Source organism: Oncorhynchus keta, chromosome 28, assembly GCF_023373465.1.
Source record: "Oncorhynchus keta strain PuntledgeMale-10-30-2019 chromosome 28, Oket_V2, whole genome shotgun sequence".
In the NCBI taxonomy this organism is placed as follows: domain Eukaryota; kingdom Metazoa; phylum Chordata; class Actinopteri; order Salmoniformes; family Salmonidae; genus Oncorhynchus; species Oncorhynchus keta.
The window spans coordinates 80,089,308-80,109,907 of NC_068448.1; the positions used below are offsets into that span (position 1 = coordinate 80,089,308).

General features: G+C 36.0%; 1 protein-coding gene across 1 annotated transcript in view; it reads right to left on the reverse strand.

Annotated features, from left to right (window-relative positions):
* The window catches only part of stau2 (staufen double-stranded RNA binding protein 2), a 346,269-nt gene that overhangs the window by 183,679 nt on the left and 141,990 nt on the right, over positions 1 to 20,600 (reverse strand). Inside the window, exon 10 of the mRNA XM_052484058.1 lies at positions 10,967 to 11,095. Within this exon, the coding sequence (XP_052340018.1) occupies positions 10,967 to 11,095 (129 nt within the window). The remainder of the gene's footprint in view (positions 1 to 10,966; positions 11,096 to 20,600) is intronic.

Consider the following 20,600-nt stretch of genomic DNA (forward strand, 5'->3'; position numbering starts at 1 on the left):
ATTATAGATGTTTTAGATATTATAGATGTTAATGTTATAGATGTTATAGATATTATAGATGTTTTAGATATTATAGATGTTAATGTTATAGATGCGTTATAGATATTATAGATGTTATAGATATTATAGATGATATAGATATTAGATGTGTTATAGATGTTAATGTTATAGATGTTATAGATGTTAATGTTATAGATGTTATAGATGTTATAGATGTTAGATGTTATAGATGTTAATGTTATAGATGTTATAGATGTTAATGTTATAGATGTTATAGATGTTATAGATGTTAATGTTATAGATGTTATAGATGTTAATGTTATAGATGTTAATGTTATAGATGTTAGATGTTATAGATGTGTTATAGATGTTATAGATGTTAGATGTTATAGATGTTATAGATGTTATAGATGTTAGATGTTATAGATGTTATAGATGTTAATGTTATAGATGTTATAGATGTTAATGTTATAGATGTTATAGATGTTATAGATGTTAGATGTTATAGATGTTATAGATGTTAATGTTATAGATGTTATAGATGTTATAGATGTTAATGTTATAGATGTTATAGATGTTAATGTTATAGATGTTAGATGTTATAGATGTTTTATAGATGTTAGATGTTATAGATGTTATAGATGTTAATGTTATAGATGTTAGATGTTATAGATGTTATAGATGTTAATGTTATAGATGTTAGATGTTATAGATGTTTTATAGATGTTAAATGTTATAGATGTTATAGATGTTAATGTTATAGATGTTAGATGTTATAGATGTTTTATAGATGTTAGATGTTATAGATGTTATAGATGTTAATGTTATAGATGTTAGATGTTATAGATGTTATCGATGTTAGATGTTATAGATGTTAATGTTATAGATGTTATAGATATTATAGATGTGTTATAGATATTATAGATATTATAGATGTTATAGATATTATAGATGTTATAGATATTATAGATGTTATAGATATTATAGATGTTATAGATGTTATAGATATTATAGCTGTTATAGATGTTATAGATATTATAGATGTCATAGATGTTTTAGATGTGTTATAGATATTATAGATGTTAGATGTTATAGATGTAATAGATGTTAGATGTTATAGATGTGTTATAGATATTATAGATGTTAGATGTTATAGATGTAATAGATGTTAGATGTTATAGATGTTATAGATGTTATAGATATTATAGATGTTATAGATGTTATAGATATTATAGATGTTATAGATGTTATAGATGTTATAGATATTATATATGTTATAGATGTTAGATGTTATAGATATTATAGATGTTAGATGTTATAGATGTTATAGATATTATAGATGTTATAGATATATAGATAGTTATAGATATTATAGATGTTATAGATATTATAGATGTGTTATATATACTATAGCTGCGTTTAGATGTTATAGATATTATAGATGTTATAGATATTATAGTTATTATAGATGTGTTTTAGATATTATAGATGTTTATATAGATGTTATAGATGATGTTATAGATGTTATAGATGTTATAGATATTATAGATATTATAGATGTTATAGATGTTATAGATATTATAGATATTATAGATGTTATAGTTTTAGATATTATGGATGTTATAGATATTATAGATATTATAGATGTGTTATAGATATTATAGATGTTATAGATATTATAGATGTTATAGATATGATAGATGTTATAGATGTTATAGATATTATAGATGTTATAGATACTATAGCTGTGTTTAGATGTTATAGATGTTATAGATATTATAGATGTTAGATGTTATAGATGTTATAGATGTAATAGATGTAATATATGTTAGATGTTATAGATGTTATAGATGTATATATGTAAGATGTTATAGATGTAATAATATAATAATAATAATAATATAGCCATTTAGCAGACGCTTTTATCCAAAGCGACTTACAGTCATGTGTGCATACATTCTACTTATGGGTGGTCCCGGGATCGAACCCACTACCCTGGCGTTACAAGCGCCATGCTCTACCAACTGAGCTACAGAAGGACCAATAGATGTAAGATGTTATAGATGTTATAGATGTAATAGATGTAAGATGTTATAGATGTTATAGATGTAATATATGTTAGATGTTATAGATGTTATAGATGTTATAGATGTTAGATGTTATAGATGTTAGATGTTTTTGATGTTATAGATGTTTTAGATATTATTGATGTTATAGATATTATTGATTTCATGGATATTATAGATATTATAGATGTTATAGATATTATAGATGTTATAGATGTGTTATAGATGTCATAGATATTATAGATGTTATAGATGTTAGATGTTATAGATGTGTTATAGATGTTATAGATGTTAGATGTTATAGATGTGTTATAGATATTATAGATATTATAGATGTTAGATGTTATAGATATTATAGATGTTAGAAGTTATAGATGTTATAGATATTATAGATGTGTTATAGATATTATAGATGTTAGATGTTATAGATGTAATAGATGTTAGATGTTATAGATGTAATAGATGTAATAGATGTTAGATGTTATAGATGTTAGATGTTATAGATGTAATAGATGTTAGATGTTATAGATGTTATAGATGTTATAGATATATTATTATAGATGTTATAGATGTTATAGATATTATAGATGTTATAGATATTATAGATGTTGTAGATATTATAGATGTTATAGATATTATATATGTTATAGATGTTATAGATATTATATATGTTATAGATGTGTTATAGATATTATAGATATTATAGGTGTGTTATAGATATTATAGATGTTATAGATGTTATAGATATTATAGATATTATAGATGTTATAGATGTTAGATGTTATAGATATTATAGATGTTATAGATATTATAGATGTTATAGATATTATAGATGTTATAGATGTTATAGATATTATATATGTTATAGATGTTATAGATATTATATATGTTATAGATGTGTTATAGATATTATAGATGTTAGATGTTATAGATGTAATAGATGTTAGATGTTATAGATGTTATAGATGTTATAGATATTATAGATGTTATAGATATTATAGATGTTATAGATATTATAGATGTGTTATATATACTATAGCTGCGTTTAGATGTTATAGATATTATAGATGTTGTAGATATTATAGTTATTATAGATGTGTTTTAGATATTATAGATGTTATAGATGTTATAGATGTAATAGATGTTATAGATGTTATATATATTATAGATATTATAGATGTTATAGATGTGTTATAGATATTATAGATATTGTAGATATTATAGATATTATAGGTGTTATAGATGTGTTTTAGATATTATGGATGTTATAGATATTATAGATATTATAGATGTGTTATAGATATTATAGATGTTATAGATGTTATAGATATTATAGATGTTATAGATATGATAGATGTTATAGATATTATAGATATTATATATGTTATAGATATTATAGATGTGTTATAGATACTATAGTTGTGTATAGATGTTATAGATGTTATAGATGTTATAGATGTTATAGATGTTAGATGTTATAGATGTTATAGATGTTATAGATGTTATAGATGTTATAGATATTATAGATGTTATAGATATTATAGATGTTATAGATATTATAGATGTGTTATATATACTATAGCTGCGTTTAGATGTTATAGATATTATAGATGTTATAGATATTATAGTTATTATAGATGTGTTTTAGATATTATAGATGTTATAGATGTAATAGATGTTATAGATGTTATATATATTATAGATATTATAGATGTTATAGATGTTATAGATATTATAGATATTGTAGATATTATAGATGTTATAGATGTTATAGATATTATAGGTGTTATAGATGTGTTTTAGATATTATGGATGTTATAGATATTATAGATATTATATATGTGTTATAGATATTATAGGTGTTATAGATGTTATAGATATTATAGATGTTATAGATATTATAGATGTTATAGATGTTATAGATATTATAGATATTATATATGTTATGGATATTATAGATGTGTTATAGATACTATAGTTGTGTATAGATGTTATAGATATTATAGATGTTATAGATATTATAGATGTTATAGATATTATAGATGTTATAGCTGTGTTTAGATGTTATGGATATTATAGATGTTATAGATATTATAGATGTGTTATAGATACTATAGCTGCGTTTAGATGTTATAGATATTATAGATGTTATAGATGTTATAGATATTGTAGATATTATAGATGTTATAGATGTTATAGATATTATAGATGTTTTAGATGTTATAGATGTTAGATGTTATAGATGTTATAGATGTTTTAGATATTATAGATGTTATAGATATTATAGATGTTATAGATGTTATAGATATTATAGATGTTATAGATGTGTTTTAGATATTATAGATGTTAGATGTTATAGATGTTATAGATGTAATATATGTAAGATGTTATAGATGTTAGATGTTATAGATGTTAGATGTTATAGATGTTAATGTTATAGATGTAATATATGTAAGATGTTATAGATGTTAGATGTTATAGATGTTATAGATGTTAGATGTTATAGATGTTAGATGTTATAGATGTAATATATGTAAGATGTTATAGATGTTAGATGTTATAGATGTTAATGTTATAGATGTTATAGATGTGTTATAGATATTATAGATGTTATAGATATTATAGATGTTATAGATATTATAGATGTTATAGATATTATAGATGTGTTATATATACTATAGCTGCGTTTAGATGTTATAGATATTATAGATGTTATAGATGTTAGATGTTCGATGTTATAGATGTTCGATGTTATAGATGTTATAGATGTTATAGATATTATAGATGTTATAGATGTTATAGATATTATAGATGTTAGATGTTATAGATGTTATAGATGTTAGATGTTATAGATATTATAGATGTTAGATGTTATAGATGTTATAGATGTTATAGATGTTATAGATGTTATAGATGTTAGATGTTATAGATGTTATAGATGTTAGATGTTATAGATGTTAGATGTTATAGATGTCATAGATGTTATAGATGTTAGATGTTATAGATGTTATAGATGTTATAGATGTTAGATGTTATAGATGTTATAGATGTTAGATGTTATAGATGTCATAGATGTGTTATAGATGTTAGATGTTATAGATGTTATAGATGTTATAGATATTATAGATGTTATAGATATTATAGATGTGTTATAGATATTAGATGTGTTTTAGATATTATAGATGTTATAGATGTTATAGATGGTATAGATGTTAGATGTTTTTGATGTTATAGATGTTAGATGTTATAGATGTTATAGATGTTAGATGTTATAGATGTTCGATGGTATAGATGTTAGATGTTATAGATGTTAATGTTATAGATGTTATAGATGTTATAGATGTTAAATGTTATAGATGTTATAGATATTATAGATGTTCAATGTTATAGATGTTATAGATATTATAGATGTTATAGATGTTATAGATATTATAGATGTTATAGATGATAGATGTTATGGATGTTATAGATGTTATAGATGTTATAGATGTTATAGATGTTATAGATGTTAGATGTTATGGATGTTATAGATGTTATAGATGTTAGATCTTATGGATGTTATAGATGTTATAGATGTTATAGATGTTAGATGTTATAGATATTATAGATGTTATGGATGTTATAGATGTTATAGATGTTATAGATGTTAGATGTTATGGATGTTAGATGTTATAGATGTTATAGATGTTATAGATGTTAGATGTTATAGATGTTATAGATGTTATAGATGTTAGATGTTATAGATGTTATGGATGTTATAGATGTTAGATGTTATAGATGTTATAGATGTTATAGATGTAATAGATGTTAGATGTTATAGATGTTATAGATGTTATAGATATTATAGATGTTATAGATATTATAGATGTTATAGATGTTATAGATATTATAGATGTGTTATATATACTATAGCTGCGTTTAGATGTTATAGATATTATAGATGTTATAGATATTATAGTTATTATAGATGTGTTTTAGATATTATAGATGTTATAGATGTTATAGATGTAATAGATGTTATAGATATTATAGTTATTATAGATGTAATAGATGTTATAGATATTATAGATGTTATAGATGTGTTATAGATATTATAGATATTGTAGATATTATAGATATTATAGGTGTTATAGATGTGTTTTAGATATTATGGATGTTATAGATATTATAGATATTATAGATGTGTTATAGATATTATAGATGTTATAGATGTTATAGATATTATAGATGTTATAGATATGATAGATGTTATAGATATTATAGATATTATATATGTTATAGATATTATAGATGTGTTATAGATACTATAGCTGTGTTTAGATGTTATAGATGTTAGATGTTATAGATGTTATAGATGTAAGATGTTATAGATGTTATAGATGTTAAGATGTTATAGATGTTATAGATGTTAGATGTTATAGATGTTATAGATGTTAGATGTTTTTGATGTTATAGATGTTATGGATATTATAGATGTTTTAGATATTATTGATGTTATAGATATTATTGATTTCATGGATATTATAGATATTATAGATGTTATAGATATTATAGATGTTATAGATGTTATAGATGTGTTATAGATGTCATAGATATTATAGATGTTATAGATGTTAGATGTTATAGATGTGTTATAGATGTTATAGATGTTAGATGTTATAGATGTGTTATAGATATTATAGATATTATAGATATTATAGATGTTAGACGTTATAGATATTATAGATGTTAGATGTTATAGATGTTATAGATATTATAGATGTGTTATAGATATTAGATGTGTTTTAGATATTATAGATGTTATGGATGTTATAGATGTTATAGATGTTATAGATGTTATAGATATTATAGATGTGTTATAGATATTAGATGTGTTTTAGATATTATAGATGTTATGGATGTTATGGATGTTTTAGATGTTATAGATGTTATAGATGTTATGGATGTTTTAGATGTTATAGATGTTATAGATGTTATATGTTATAGATGTAATAGATGTTATAGATGTAATAGATGTGTTATAGATATGATAGATATTGTAGATATTATAGATGTTATAGATGTTATAGATATCATAGATGTTATAGATATTATATATGTTATGGATATTATAGATGTTATAGATGTTAGATGTTATAGATATTATAGATGTTATAGATGTTATAGATATTATAGATATTATAGATGTTATAGATATTATAGATGTTATAGATGTTATATATATTTTAGCTGTTAGATGTTATAGATGTTAGATGTTATAGATATTTTAGATGTTATAGATGTGTTATAGATATTATAGATGTTATAGATGTTATAGATATTATAGATGTTATAGATATTATAGATGTTATAGATATTATAGATGTTAGATGTTATAGATGTTATAGATATTATAGATGTTAGATGTTATAGATGTTATATATGTTATAGATGTTAGATGTTATAGATGTTATAGATGTTATAGATGTGTTATAGATGTTAGATGGTATAGATGTTATAGATGTTATAGATGTTATAGATGTTATAGATATTATAGATGTTATAGATATTATAGATGTGTTATAGATATTAGATGTGTTTTAGATATTATAGATGTTATGGATGTTACAGATGTTATAGATGTTCGATGTTATAGATGTTATAGATGTTAATGTTATAGATGTTAGATGTTATAGATGTTAGATGTTATAGATGTTAAATGTTATAGATGTTAATGTTATAGATGTTAGATGTTATAGATATTAAAGATGTTCGATGTTATAGATGTTATAGATATTATAGATGTTATAGATGTTATAGATATTGTAGATGTTATAGATATTATAGATGTTATAGATGTTATAGATATTATAGATGTTATGGATGTTATAGATGTTATAGATATTATAGATGTTATGGATGTTATAGATGGTATAGATGTTAGATGTTATGGATGTTATGGATGTTATAGATGTTATAGATGCTATAGATGTTATAGATATTATAGATGTTATAGATGTTAGATGTTACAGATGTTAGATGTTATATATGTTATAGATGTTATAGATGTTATAGATGTTAGATGTTTTAGATGTTATAGATGTTATAGATGTTATAGATGTTATAGATGTTATTTTAGATGTTATAGATATTATAGATATTATAGATGTTAGATGTTATAGATGTTATAGATATTATAGATGTTAGATGTTATAGATGTTATATATATTATAGATGTTAGATGTTATAGACGTTAGATGTTATAGATGTTATAGATGTCATAGATGTGTTATAGATGTTATAGATGGTATAGATGTTATAGATGTTATAGATATTATAGATGTTATAGATATTATAGATGTGTTATAGATATTAGATGTGTTTTAGATATTATAGATGTTATGGATGTTATAGATGTTCGATGTTATAGATGTTATAGATGTTAATGTTATAGATGTTAGATGTTATAGATGTTATAGATGTTAATGTTATAGATGTTATAGATATTAAAGATGTTCGATGTTATAGATATTATAGATGTTATAGATGTTATAGATATTATAGATGTTATAGATGTTATAGATGTTATAGATATTATAGATGTTATAGATGTTATAGATGTTATAGATGTTATAGATATTATAGATGTTATAGATGTTATAGATGTTATAGATATTATAGATGTTATAGATATTATAGATGTTATAGATGTTATAGATATTATAGATGTTATAGATGTTATAGATGTTATAGATGTTATAGATGTTATAGATGTTATAGATGTTATAGATGTTATAGATGTTATAGATGTTATAGATGTTATAGATATTATAGATGTTATAGATGTTATAGATGTTAGATGTTATAGATGTTATAGATGTTATAGATGTTATAGATGTTAGATGTTTTAGATGTTATAGATGTTATGGATGTTATAGATGTTATAGATGTGTTTTCGATATTATAGATGTTATATATTACAGATGTTATAGATATTATAGATGTTTTAGATGTTATACGTTATAGATGTTAGAGATGTTAGATGTTATAGATGTGTTATAGATGATGTTAGATGTTATATATATTATAGATGTGTTTTCGATATTATAGATGTTATATATTACAGATGTTATAGATATTATAGATGTTTTAGATTTTATAGATGTTAGAGGTGTGATAGATGATATAGAGGTGTGATAGATGATATAGAGGTGTGATAGATGATATAGAGGAGTGATAGATGATATAGAGGAGTGATAGAGGTGTGATAGATGATATAGAGGAGTGATAGATGATATAGAGGAGTGATAGAGGAGTGATAGATGATATAGAGGAGTGATAGAGGTGTGATAGATGATATAGAGGAGTGATAGATGATATAGAGGAGTGATAGAGGAGTGATAGATGATATAGAGGAGTGATAGAGGAGTGATAGATGATATAGAGGAGTGATAGAGGTGTGATAGATGATATAGAGGAGTGATAGATGATATAGAGGAGTGATAGAGGAGTGATAGATGATATAGAGGAGTGATAGATGATATAGAGGAGATGATATAGAGGAGTGATAGATGATATAGAGGAGTGATAGAGGAGTGATAGATGATATAGAGGAGTGATAGAGGTGTGATAGATGATATAGAGGAATGATAGAGGTGTGATAGATGATATAGAGGAGTGATAGATGATATAGAGGAGTGATAGATGATATAGAGGAGTGATAGATGATATAGAGGAGTGATAGATGATATAGAGGAGTGATAGATGATATAGAGGAGTGATAGAGGAGTGATAGATGATATAGAGGAGTGATAGAGGTGTGATAGATGATATAGAGGAGTGATAGAGGTGTGATAGATGATATAGAGGAGTGATAGAGGTGTGATATATGATATAGAGGTGTGATAGAGGTGTGATATATGATATAGAGGAGTGATATATGATATAGAGGAGTGATAGATGATATAGAGGAGTGATAGAGGTGTGATATATGATATAGAGGAGTGATATATGATATAGAGGAGTGATAGATAATATAGAGGAGTGATAGATGATATAGAGGAGTGATAGTTGATATAGAGGAGTGATAGATGATATAGAGGAGTGATAGATGATATAGAGGTGTGATATATGATATAGAGGAGTGATAGATGATATAGAGGAGTGATAGATGATATAGAGGAGTGATAGATGATATAGAGGTGTGATAGAGGTGTGATATATGATATAGAGGAGTGATAGATGATATAGAGGAGTGATAGATGATATAGAGGAGTGATAGATGATATAGAGGAGTGATAGATGATATAGAGGAGTGATATGATATAGAGGAGTGATAGATGATATAGAGGAGTGATATGATATAGAGGAGTGATATATGATATAGAGGAGTGATAGAGGTGTGATATATGATATAGAGGAGTGATAGATGATATAGAGGAGTGATATATGATATAGAGGAGTGATAGATGATATAGAGGAGTGATAGATGATATAGAGGAGTGATATGATATAGAGGAGTGATAGATGATATAGAGGAGTGATATGATATAGAGGAGTGATATATGATATAGAGGAGTGATAGATGATATAGAGGAGTGATATATGATATAGAGGAGTGATAGATGATATAGAGGAGTGATAGATGATATAGAGGAGTGATAGAGGAGTGATAGATGATATAGAGGAGTGATAGAGGAGTGATAGATGATATAGAGGAGTGATAGAGGAGTGATAGATGATATAGAGGAGTGATAGATGATATAGAGGAGTGATAGAGGAGTGATAGATGCTATAGAGGAGTGATAGATGATATAGAGGAGTGATAGAGGAGTGATAGATGATATAGAGGAGTGATAGATGATATAGAGGAGTGATAGAGGTGTGATATATTCTATAGAGGAGTTATAATGCGTTATAACCTCAGTAGGGCTCTGTGGGCAGGTGGAGGCCTTGTATCCCAGCTGCAGTAGCATGGCCTCGGCAGCATTCCGCTTCGCCACCTTCTTATTTGACCCTGTTCCCGTGGTTACCTGGCCACACACCTTCACCTGCACAGACAACACACAGACAGACAGCAGTACCTTCATGAGACGTTGTGTGTTCTCCTACTGTATACTACAGAGGACTACATTTCCTATAATATACTACAGAGAACGTCATTTCCTATAATATACTACAGAGAACGTCATTTCCTATAATGTACTACAGAGGACTACAACAGGAAACGGGATTCGTCGGACCAGGCATTATTCTTCCAGATCCTGATATCAGTGCGACGCAACAGGAACCGGGATTCATCGGACCAGGCATTGTTCTTCCAGATCCTGATATCAGTACGACGCAACAGGAACCGGGATTCGTCGGACCAGGCATTGTTCTTCCAGATCCTGATTCTGCCATCAGTGCGATGCAACAGGAACCGGGATTCATCGGACCAGGCATTGTTCTTCCAGATCCTGATTCTGCCATCAGTGCGATGCAACAGGAACCGGGATTCATCGGACCAGGCATTGTTCTTCCAGTGTTTGTGATGGCGTGTCCACTGGAGCCTCTTGTTCTTGTTTTTAGCTGATAGGAACCCGGTGTGGTCGTATACTGAAATAGCCAATCCGTGACAAGATCAAATCAAATCAAATGTATTTATATAGCCCTTCTCAAAGTGCTATACAGAAGCCCAGCCTAAAACCCCAAACAGCAAGCAATGCAAGTGTAGAAGCACAGTGGCTTGGAAAAACTCCCTAGAAAGGCCAAAACCTAGGAAGTAACCTAGAGAGGAACCAGTCTATGAGGGGTGGCCAGTCCTCTTCTGGCTGTGCCGGGTGGAGATTATAACAGAACATGGCCAAGATGTTCAAATGTTAATAAATGACCAGCATGGTCAAATAATAATAATCACAGTAGTTGTCGAGGGTGCAGCAGGTCAGCACCTCAGGAGTAAATGTCAGTTGGCTTTTCATAGCCGATCAGTAAGAGTATCTCTACCACGTCCCTAGTGCTGTCTGGGACAGGTAGCACGTCCCTAGTGCTGTCTGGGACAGGTAGCATGTCCCTAGTGCTGTCTGGGACAGGTAGCACGTCCCTAGTGCTGTCCGGGACAGGTAGCACGTCCCTAGTGCTGTCCGGGACAGGTAGCACGTCCCTAGTGCTGTCTGGGACAGGTAGCACGTCCCTAGTGCTGTCCGGGACAGGTAGCACGTCCCTAGTGCTGTCCAGGAAAGGTAGCACGTCCCTAATGCTGTCTGGGACAGGTAGCACGTTCCTAGTTCTGTCTGGGACAGATAGCACGTTCCTAGTGCTGTCCGGGACAGGTAGCACGTCCTTAGTGCTGTCTGGGACAGGTAGAACGTCCCTGGTGCTGTCCGGGACAGGTGGCACGCCCCTAGTGCTGTCCGGGACAGGTAGCACGTCCCTAGTGCTGTCTGGGACAGGTTGCACATCCCTAGTGCTGTCTGGGACAGGTAGCACGTCCCTAGTGCTGTCTGGGACAGCTAGCACGTCCCCAGTGCTGTCTGGGACAGGTGGCACATCCCTAGTGCTGTCTGGGACAGCTAGCACGTCCCTAGTGCTGTCTGGGACAGGTGAACGTCCCTAGTGCTGTCTGGGACAGGTAGCACGTCCCTAGTGCTGTCTGGGACAGGTAGCACGTCCCTAGTGCTGTCTGGGACAGGTAGCACGTCCCTAGTGCTGTCCGGGACAGGTAGCACGTCCCTAGTGCTGTCCGGGACAGGTAGCACGTCCCTAGTGCTGTCTGGGACAGGTAGCACGTCCCTAGTGCTGTCTGGGACAGGTAGCACGTCCCTAGTGCTGTCTGGGACAGGTAGCACGTCCCTAGTGCTGTCTGGGACAGGTAGCACGTCCCTAGTGCTGTCTGGGACAGGTAGCACGTCCCTAGTGCTGTCTGGGACAGGTAGCACGTCCCTAGTGCTGTCTACTACAGTGCTGTCTGGGACTTTAAATAAATCACAGTGACCAAACATGACTGTATTTAAAATGCTGATCCCGGGAATGATGTAAAATATTTAAAAAACTATATCTCTAGTAACAATCCTGTCAAGGTAAATAGATGGGTAGACTAACAAGCCGTCCCTAGTGCTCTCAGGGACAGGTGAACATCCCTAGTGCTGTCAGGACAGAGTGAACCCAGTGCTCTCGTCAGGACAGAGACAGTGTCTCAGGGACAGAGTGGCACGTCCCTAGTGCTGTCTCAGGGACAGGTGAACCCAGTCACAGAGTAACCCAGTGCTGTCTGGGACAGGTACCCGTCCCCAGTGCTCTCAGTCTGGGACAGGTAGCAGAGTAAACAGTCCCAGTGTCTCAGGGACAGGTAAACCCAGTGCCCTCAGGACAGAGTGAACTGTCTGGGACAGGTAGTCAGGACGTGAACCCAGTGCTCTCAGTCTGGGACAGGTAGCACGTCCCTAGTGCTGTAAACCCGGGACAGGTGCAACCCTAGTGCTGTCCGGGACAGGTGAACCCAGTGCTGTCTCAGGACAGAGTAGCACGTCCCAGTGCTGTCTGGGACAGGTGAACACAGTGCCCTAGTGCTGTCAGGGACAGTGTAGCACGTGAACCCAGTGCTGTCTGGGACAGAGTAAGCACGTCCCTAGTCTGTCTGGGACAGGTAGCACGTAAACCCAGTGCTGTCTGGGACAGAGTGAACCCAGTGCTCCTAGTGCTGTCTGGGACCCAGTGTAGCACGTCCCAGTGCTGTCTGGGACAGAGTAACCCAGTGCTCTCAGTCAGGACAGATGCAGTGCTCTCAGGGACAGGTAGCACGTCCCAGTGCTGTCAGTGGGACAGGTAACCCGTGCCTAGTGCTGTCTGGGACAGGTCAGTCACGTCCCTAGTGCTGTCTGGGACAGGTGAACCCAGTGCTCCAGTCAACAGCTGTGAACCCAGTGGGACAGGTAGCTCACGTCCAGAGTTAGTGCTGTCCGGGACAGGTAGCACGTCCCTAGTGCTGTCTGGGACAGGTAACCCAGTGCCCAGTAGTGCTGTCTGGGACAGGTAGCACGTCCCCCAGTGCTGTCTGGGACAGAGTAACCCAGTCCCTAGTGCTGTCTGGGACAGAGTAGCACGTCCCAGTGCTGTCTGGGACAGGTAGCAGGACGTGAACCCTAATGCTGTCTGGGACAGGTCAGACGTGAACCCAGTGCTGTCTGGGACAGGTAACCCAGTGCCTCAGTGCTGTCTGGGACAGGTAAACCCAGCACGTCAGGACAGAGTGCTGCTCTGGGACAGGTGAACCCAGCACGTCCCTAGTGCAGTGTCTGGGACAGGTGAAGCACGCTCCCAGTCTGTCAGGGACAGGTCAGCACGAAACCCTAGTGCTGTCTGGGACAGAGTAGCCCAGTCCCTAGTGCTGTCTGGGACAGGTGTGAACGTCCCAGTGCTGTCTGGGACAGGTGCACGTCCCTAGTGACTGTCTGGGACAGGTAGCACGTGAACCCCCTAGTGCTGTCTGGGACAGGTAGCACGTGCCCTAGTGCTGTCTGGGACAGGTAAACCCTAGTGCTGTCTGGGACAGGTAGCACGTCCCTAGTGCTGTCTGGGACAGGTAGCACGTCCCTAGTGCTGTCTGGGACAGGTAGCACGTCCCTAATGCTCAGTGTCTGGGACAGGTGAACCAGTGCTCTCAGCAGGACGTCCCAGTGCTGTCTGGGACAGGTAGCACGTGAACCCAGTGCTGTCTGGGACAGAGTGAACCCAGTGCTGTCTGGGACAGGTCAGCACGTCCCTAGTGCTGTCTGGGACAGGTAGCACGAGGACTCAGTCAGGACAGATATACACCACTGTTGTACTGCCCTGTTATTTTCAGGACAGTTTGTGAACCCAGCCTGTTCAGCTTGCAGAGTGAACCCATTCTAACCCAGTCAGGACGTCTCTCTCAGTCAGGACTGTTTGAACTTGCAGCCCACAGGACTGGCGCTCAGTCAGGGATGTTTTTTGTTTGTTCAGTCAGGACAGAGTAAACCATTCTCGGTAAACCCTAGACACCAGTGCTTGTGACGTTAAAAGCCCAGGAGGACAGAGTGTTTCTGACAGGTCAGGACTGGAACCCAGTGCTCTCAGTCAGGACGCCTGGCAGAGACAATCACACCACGCTCAAAGTCTCTTAGGCCACCAGAGTTAACCCATTTTAAAACTCATTCAGTCAACAGTGAATTAATGTCTTGATGCCTGTCTGCCTGCTTGATACCCAGCAGGCCACAGAGTTTCTCAGAAAACCAGAGAATTTTGCAACCCAGTAACTCTGTTGGGAGTCTACTACTGAACCACTGCTCTCAGTCACTACAGAGTGAACCAGTACTACTCACTCACTACTACTACCCACTACTACTACTACCACTGAACCACTACTACTACTACTACTGAACCCACTATTACTACTACAGATAAACCCACTGCTACTACTCACCACTAACCCACTACTACTACTACTACCACTACTGAACCACTACTCAGTCACTACTACTACCCACTACTACTCAGGACAGAGTTAACCCAGTGCTTTCAGTCACCACAGAGTGAACCACTACCCAGTCAGGACAGAGTGAACCCAGTGCTCTCAGTCAGGACAGAGTGAACCCAGTACTACTGAACCCACTACTACTACTACTACTGCTCTACTAGGACTACTTAACTACCACTGCTCTCAGTCAGGACTTAACCCACTACTACTACTACTACTACCAGTACTATTACTACTACTACCACACTACTACTACCACTACCACACTACTACTACTACTACTACTACTACCACTACCATTACTACTCACTACTACTACTACTACTAGGACAGAGTACTAACTACTACTACTACTCAGGACAGAGTGATACCCACTACTACTACTACTACTACTACTAGTGCTCTCTTACAGACTGAACTACTACAGTCACTACTACTGCTCAGTGCTACTACTACCCAGTACTACTCAGGACAGAGTGAACTGCTCTCTCAGGACAGACTACTACTGCCAGGACTAAACTACTGCTCTACCAGTCAGGACAGAGTGAACCCACTCAGTCCAGTTAACCACTCTCAGTCACTACAGACTGAACTACTACAGTGCTCTACTACACTACTACCACTACTACTCAGTCAGGACTACTACTACTCTACTACACTACTACTACTACTACTAGTCAGGACAGAGTGAACTACTACTAGTCTACTACTACTACTGAACTATTACTAGTACTATTACTCTAGTCAGGACAGACTACTATTAAACACTGCTACAGTACTACTATTACTACTACTACTACTACTACTACTACTATTACACTACTACTACTATTACTACTACTACTACTACTACTACTACTACTACTATTACTACTACTACTACTACTACTACTACTACTACTACTACTACTACTACTACTACTACTATTACTACTACTACTACTATTACTACTACTACTACTATTACTACTACTACTACTACTATTACTACTACTACTGGCCAATTTTGATTAAACTGCGTTGTGTTGACTATCTAAATGCTCACATCAACATTTCATTTCAACACTTTGATAGTAAACCAGATGGATAAATATGTAAATATGTTTTGGTCACTGTAAGCAAACAGACTGACACAGAGGACTAACAACATTCCAGAACCTCAGTAGCAGTAACAGACAAACAAGTGTCAGGTTTAGTCCAAAAATGGCACCCTATTCCCTAGATAGTGGACTACTTTTGACCAGAACACTGGTCAAAACTAGTGCTCTAAATAGGGAATAGGGTGGAATTTAGAACACGCACCCTTCAGTGCACTGCCTGTCTACCTCAAGAGGCTTAACAACAGTCTACAACGGGTGCTTTGAGTGTTTCAAGTAGCTCTGAAGGAAGCTTTAAATAAATCACAGAATTACCTGACAACAAACATGACTGTATTTAAAATGACTCTATTGATGATCCAATAATTCAATGATGTAAAATATTTAAAAAACTATCTCTATCGCTAACAATCCATCAGACTCAAGGTAAATAGATGGGTTTAACGAGACTAACAAGCCAGGAGTTAACCCAGTGCTCTCAGTCAGGACAGAGTTAACCCAGTGCTCTCAGTCAGGACAGAGTTAACCCAGTGCTCTCAGTCAGGACAGAGTGAACCCAGTCAGGACAGAGTGAACCCAGTGCTCTCAGTCAGGACAGAGTTAACCCAGTGCTCTCAGTCAGGACAGAGTGAACCCAGTGCTCTCAGTCAGGACAGAGTGAACCCAGTGCTCTCAGTCAGGACAGAGTGAACCCAGTCAGGACAGAGTGAACCCAGTGCTCTCAGTCAGGACAGAGTGAACCCAGTGCTCTCAGTCAGGACAGAGTTAACCCAGTGCTCTCAGTCAGGACAGAGTTAACCCAGTGCTCTCAGTCAGGACAGAGTGAACCCAGTCAGGACAGAGTTAACCCAGTGCTCTCAGTCAGGACAGAGTGAACCCAGTCAGGACAGAGTTAACCCAGTGCTCTCAGTCAGGACAGAGTGAACCCAGTCAGGACAGAGTTAACCCAGTGCTCTCAGTCAGGACAGAGTGAACCCAGTCAGGACAGAGTGAACCCAGTCAGGACAGAGTGAACCCAGTGCTCTCAGTCAGGACAGAGTGAACCCAGTGCTCTCAGTCAGGACAGAGTGAACCCAGTGCTCCCAGTCAGGACAGAGTGAACCCAGTCAGGACAGAGTGAACCCAGTGCTCTCAGTCAGGACAGAGTGAACCCAGTCAGGACAGAGTGAACCCAGTCAGGACAGAGTGAACCCAGTCAGGACAGAGTAAACCCAGTCAGGACAGAGTGAACCCAGTCAGGACAGAGTGAACCCAGTGCTCTCAGTCAGGACAGAGTGAACCCAGTCAGGACAGAGTGAACCCAGTGCTCTCAGTCAGGACAGAGTGAACCCAGTCAGGACAGAGTGAACCCAGTGCTCTCAGTCAGGACAGAGTGAACCCAGTCAGGACAGAGTGAACCCAGTGCTCTCAGTCAGGACAGAGTGAACCCAGTGCTCTCAGTCAGGACAGAGTTAACCCAGTGCTCTCAGTCAGGACAGAGTTAACCCAGTGCTCTCAGTCAGGACAGAGTAAACCCAGTGCTCTCAGTCAGGACAGAGTGAACCCAGTCAGGACAGAGTTAACCCAGTGCTCTCAGTCAGGACAGAGTAAACCCAGTGCTCTCAGTCAGGACAGAGTTAACCCAGTGCTCTCAGTCAGGACAGAGTGAACCCAGTCAGGACAGAGTGAACCCAGTCAGGACAGAGTGAACCCAGTCAGGACAGAGTGAACCCAGTCAGGACAGAGTGAACCCAGTGCTCTCAGTCAGGACAGAGTGAACCCAGTCAGGACAGAGTGAACCCAGTGCTCTCAGTCAGGACAGAGTAAACCCAGTCAGGACAGAGTGAACCCAGTGCTCTCAGTCAGGACAGAGTGAACCCAGTGCTCTCAGTCAGGACAGAGTGAACCCAGTGCTCTCAGTCAGGACAGAGTGAACCCAGTGCTCCCAGTCAGGACAGAGTGAACCCAGTCAGGACAGAGTGAACCCAGTCAGGACAGAGTGAACCCAGTGCTCCCAGTCAGGACAGAGTGAACCCAGTGCTCCCAGTCAGGACAGAGTGAACCCAGTGCTCCCAGTCAGGACAGAGTGAACCCAGTGCTCCCAGTCAGGACAGAGTAAACCCAGTGCTCTCAGTCAGGACAGAGTTAACCCAGTGCTCCCAGTCAGGACAGAGTGAACCCAGTGCTCTCAGTCAGGACAGAGTGAACCCAGTGCTCCCAGTCAGGACAGAGTTAACCCAGTGCTCCCAGTCAGGACAGAGTTAACCCAGTGCTCTCAGTCAGGACAGAGTTAACCCAGTCAGGACAGAGTGAACCCAGTGCTCTCAGTCAGGACAGAGTTAACCCAGTCAGGACAGAGTGAACCCAGTGCTCTCAGTCAGGACAGAGTGAACCCAGTCAGGACAGAGTGAACCCAGTCAGGACAGAGTGAACCCAGTCAGGACAGAGTGAACCCAGTGCTCTCAGTCAGGACAGAGTGAATGGCTTCATGAATAGATCATAATTTCGTCACACAGCGCACGTTGTCCTAGTAGTACATCAGTTTATACGGGACATTGACGCAGGAATAACCTTTTTAGAACCCAACCTTGTCATTTTTAACGTAATCTTGTCATTTCCATGTGATGTTATGTGATTACAGTATTACATTAGGGTCAGTGTGGTATTCAGAGTAATATGCATCTGAAATGGTCCCCTATTCCCAATGTAGTGCACTACTTTAGAACCAAACCCACAGAGAGACCCATAGAGCTCTGGTCAAAAGTAGTGCACTATATAGGGAATAGGGTACCTCTTGAGTCCCCATAACTCTACTGTAACCTTCTCCTCATTATAAAATCATTGATCTGATCGATTAGTCAATCGGAGAGATCAATGAAGCATAATCAAGTAAAGGTTGGAAGGAAGTAAAGACTGATGATAGATGAAAGCCAGAGGAATTTCAGCCTGTTTTCTGTTCATATTGAAGTGAGTACTTGAACAACGGACAGATGTTTTGAGACATAAAGCAGGTTTATTTCCTTGGATGTGTTTCACAACATGTCTTCACTGAATCAAAGGGAAAGCGAGTTACAGTTGAAGTCAGAAGTTTACATGCACCTTAGCCAAAAACATTTAAACTCAGTTTTTCACAATTCCTGACATATAATCCGAGTAAAAATGCCCTGTCTTAGGTCAGTTAGGATCACCACTTTCATTTTAAGAATGTGAAATGTCAGAATAATAGTAGAGAGAATGATTTATTTCAGATTCTATCACATTCCCAGTGGGTCGGAAGTTTAAATACACTCAATTAGTATTTGGTAGCATTGCTTTTAAATTGTTTAACTTGGGTCAAACGTTTCGGGTATCGTTCCACAAGCTTCCCACAATAAATTGGGTGAATTTTGGCCCATTCCTCCTGACAGAGCTTGTGTAACTGAGTCAGGTTTGTAGGCCTCCTGACAGAGCTGGTGTAACTGAGTCAGGTTTGTAGGCCTCCTGACAGAGCTGGTGTAACTGAGTCAGGTTTGTAGGCCTCCTGACAGAGCTGGTGTAACTGAGTCAGGTTTGTAGGCCTCCTGACAGAGCTGGTGTAACTGAGTCAGGTTTGTAGGCCTCCTGACAGAGGTGGTGTAACTGAGTCAGGTTTGTAGGCCTCCTGACAGAGGTGGTGTAACTAAGTCAGGTTTGTAGGCCTCCTGACAGAGCTGGTGTAACTGAGTCAGGTTTGTAGGTCTCCTGACAGAGCTGGTGTAACTGAGTCAGGTTTGTAGGCCTCCTGACAGAGGTGGTGTAACTGAGTCAGGTTTGTAGGCCTCCTGACAGAGGTGGTGTAACTGAGTCAGGTTTGTAGGCCTCCTTGCTCACACACACTTTTTCATTTCTGCCCACAAATGTTCTATAGGATTGAGGTCAGGGCTTTGTGATGGCCACTCCAATACCTTGACTTTGTGGTCCTTAAGCCATTTTGCCACAACTTTGGAAGTATGCTTGGGATCATTGTCCATTTGGAAAACCCATATG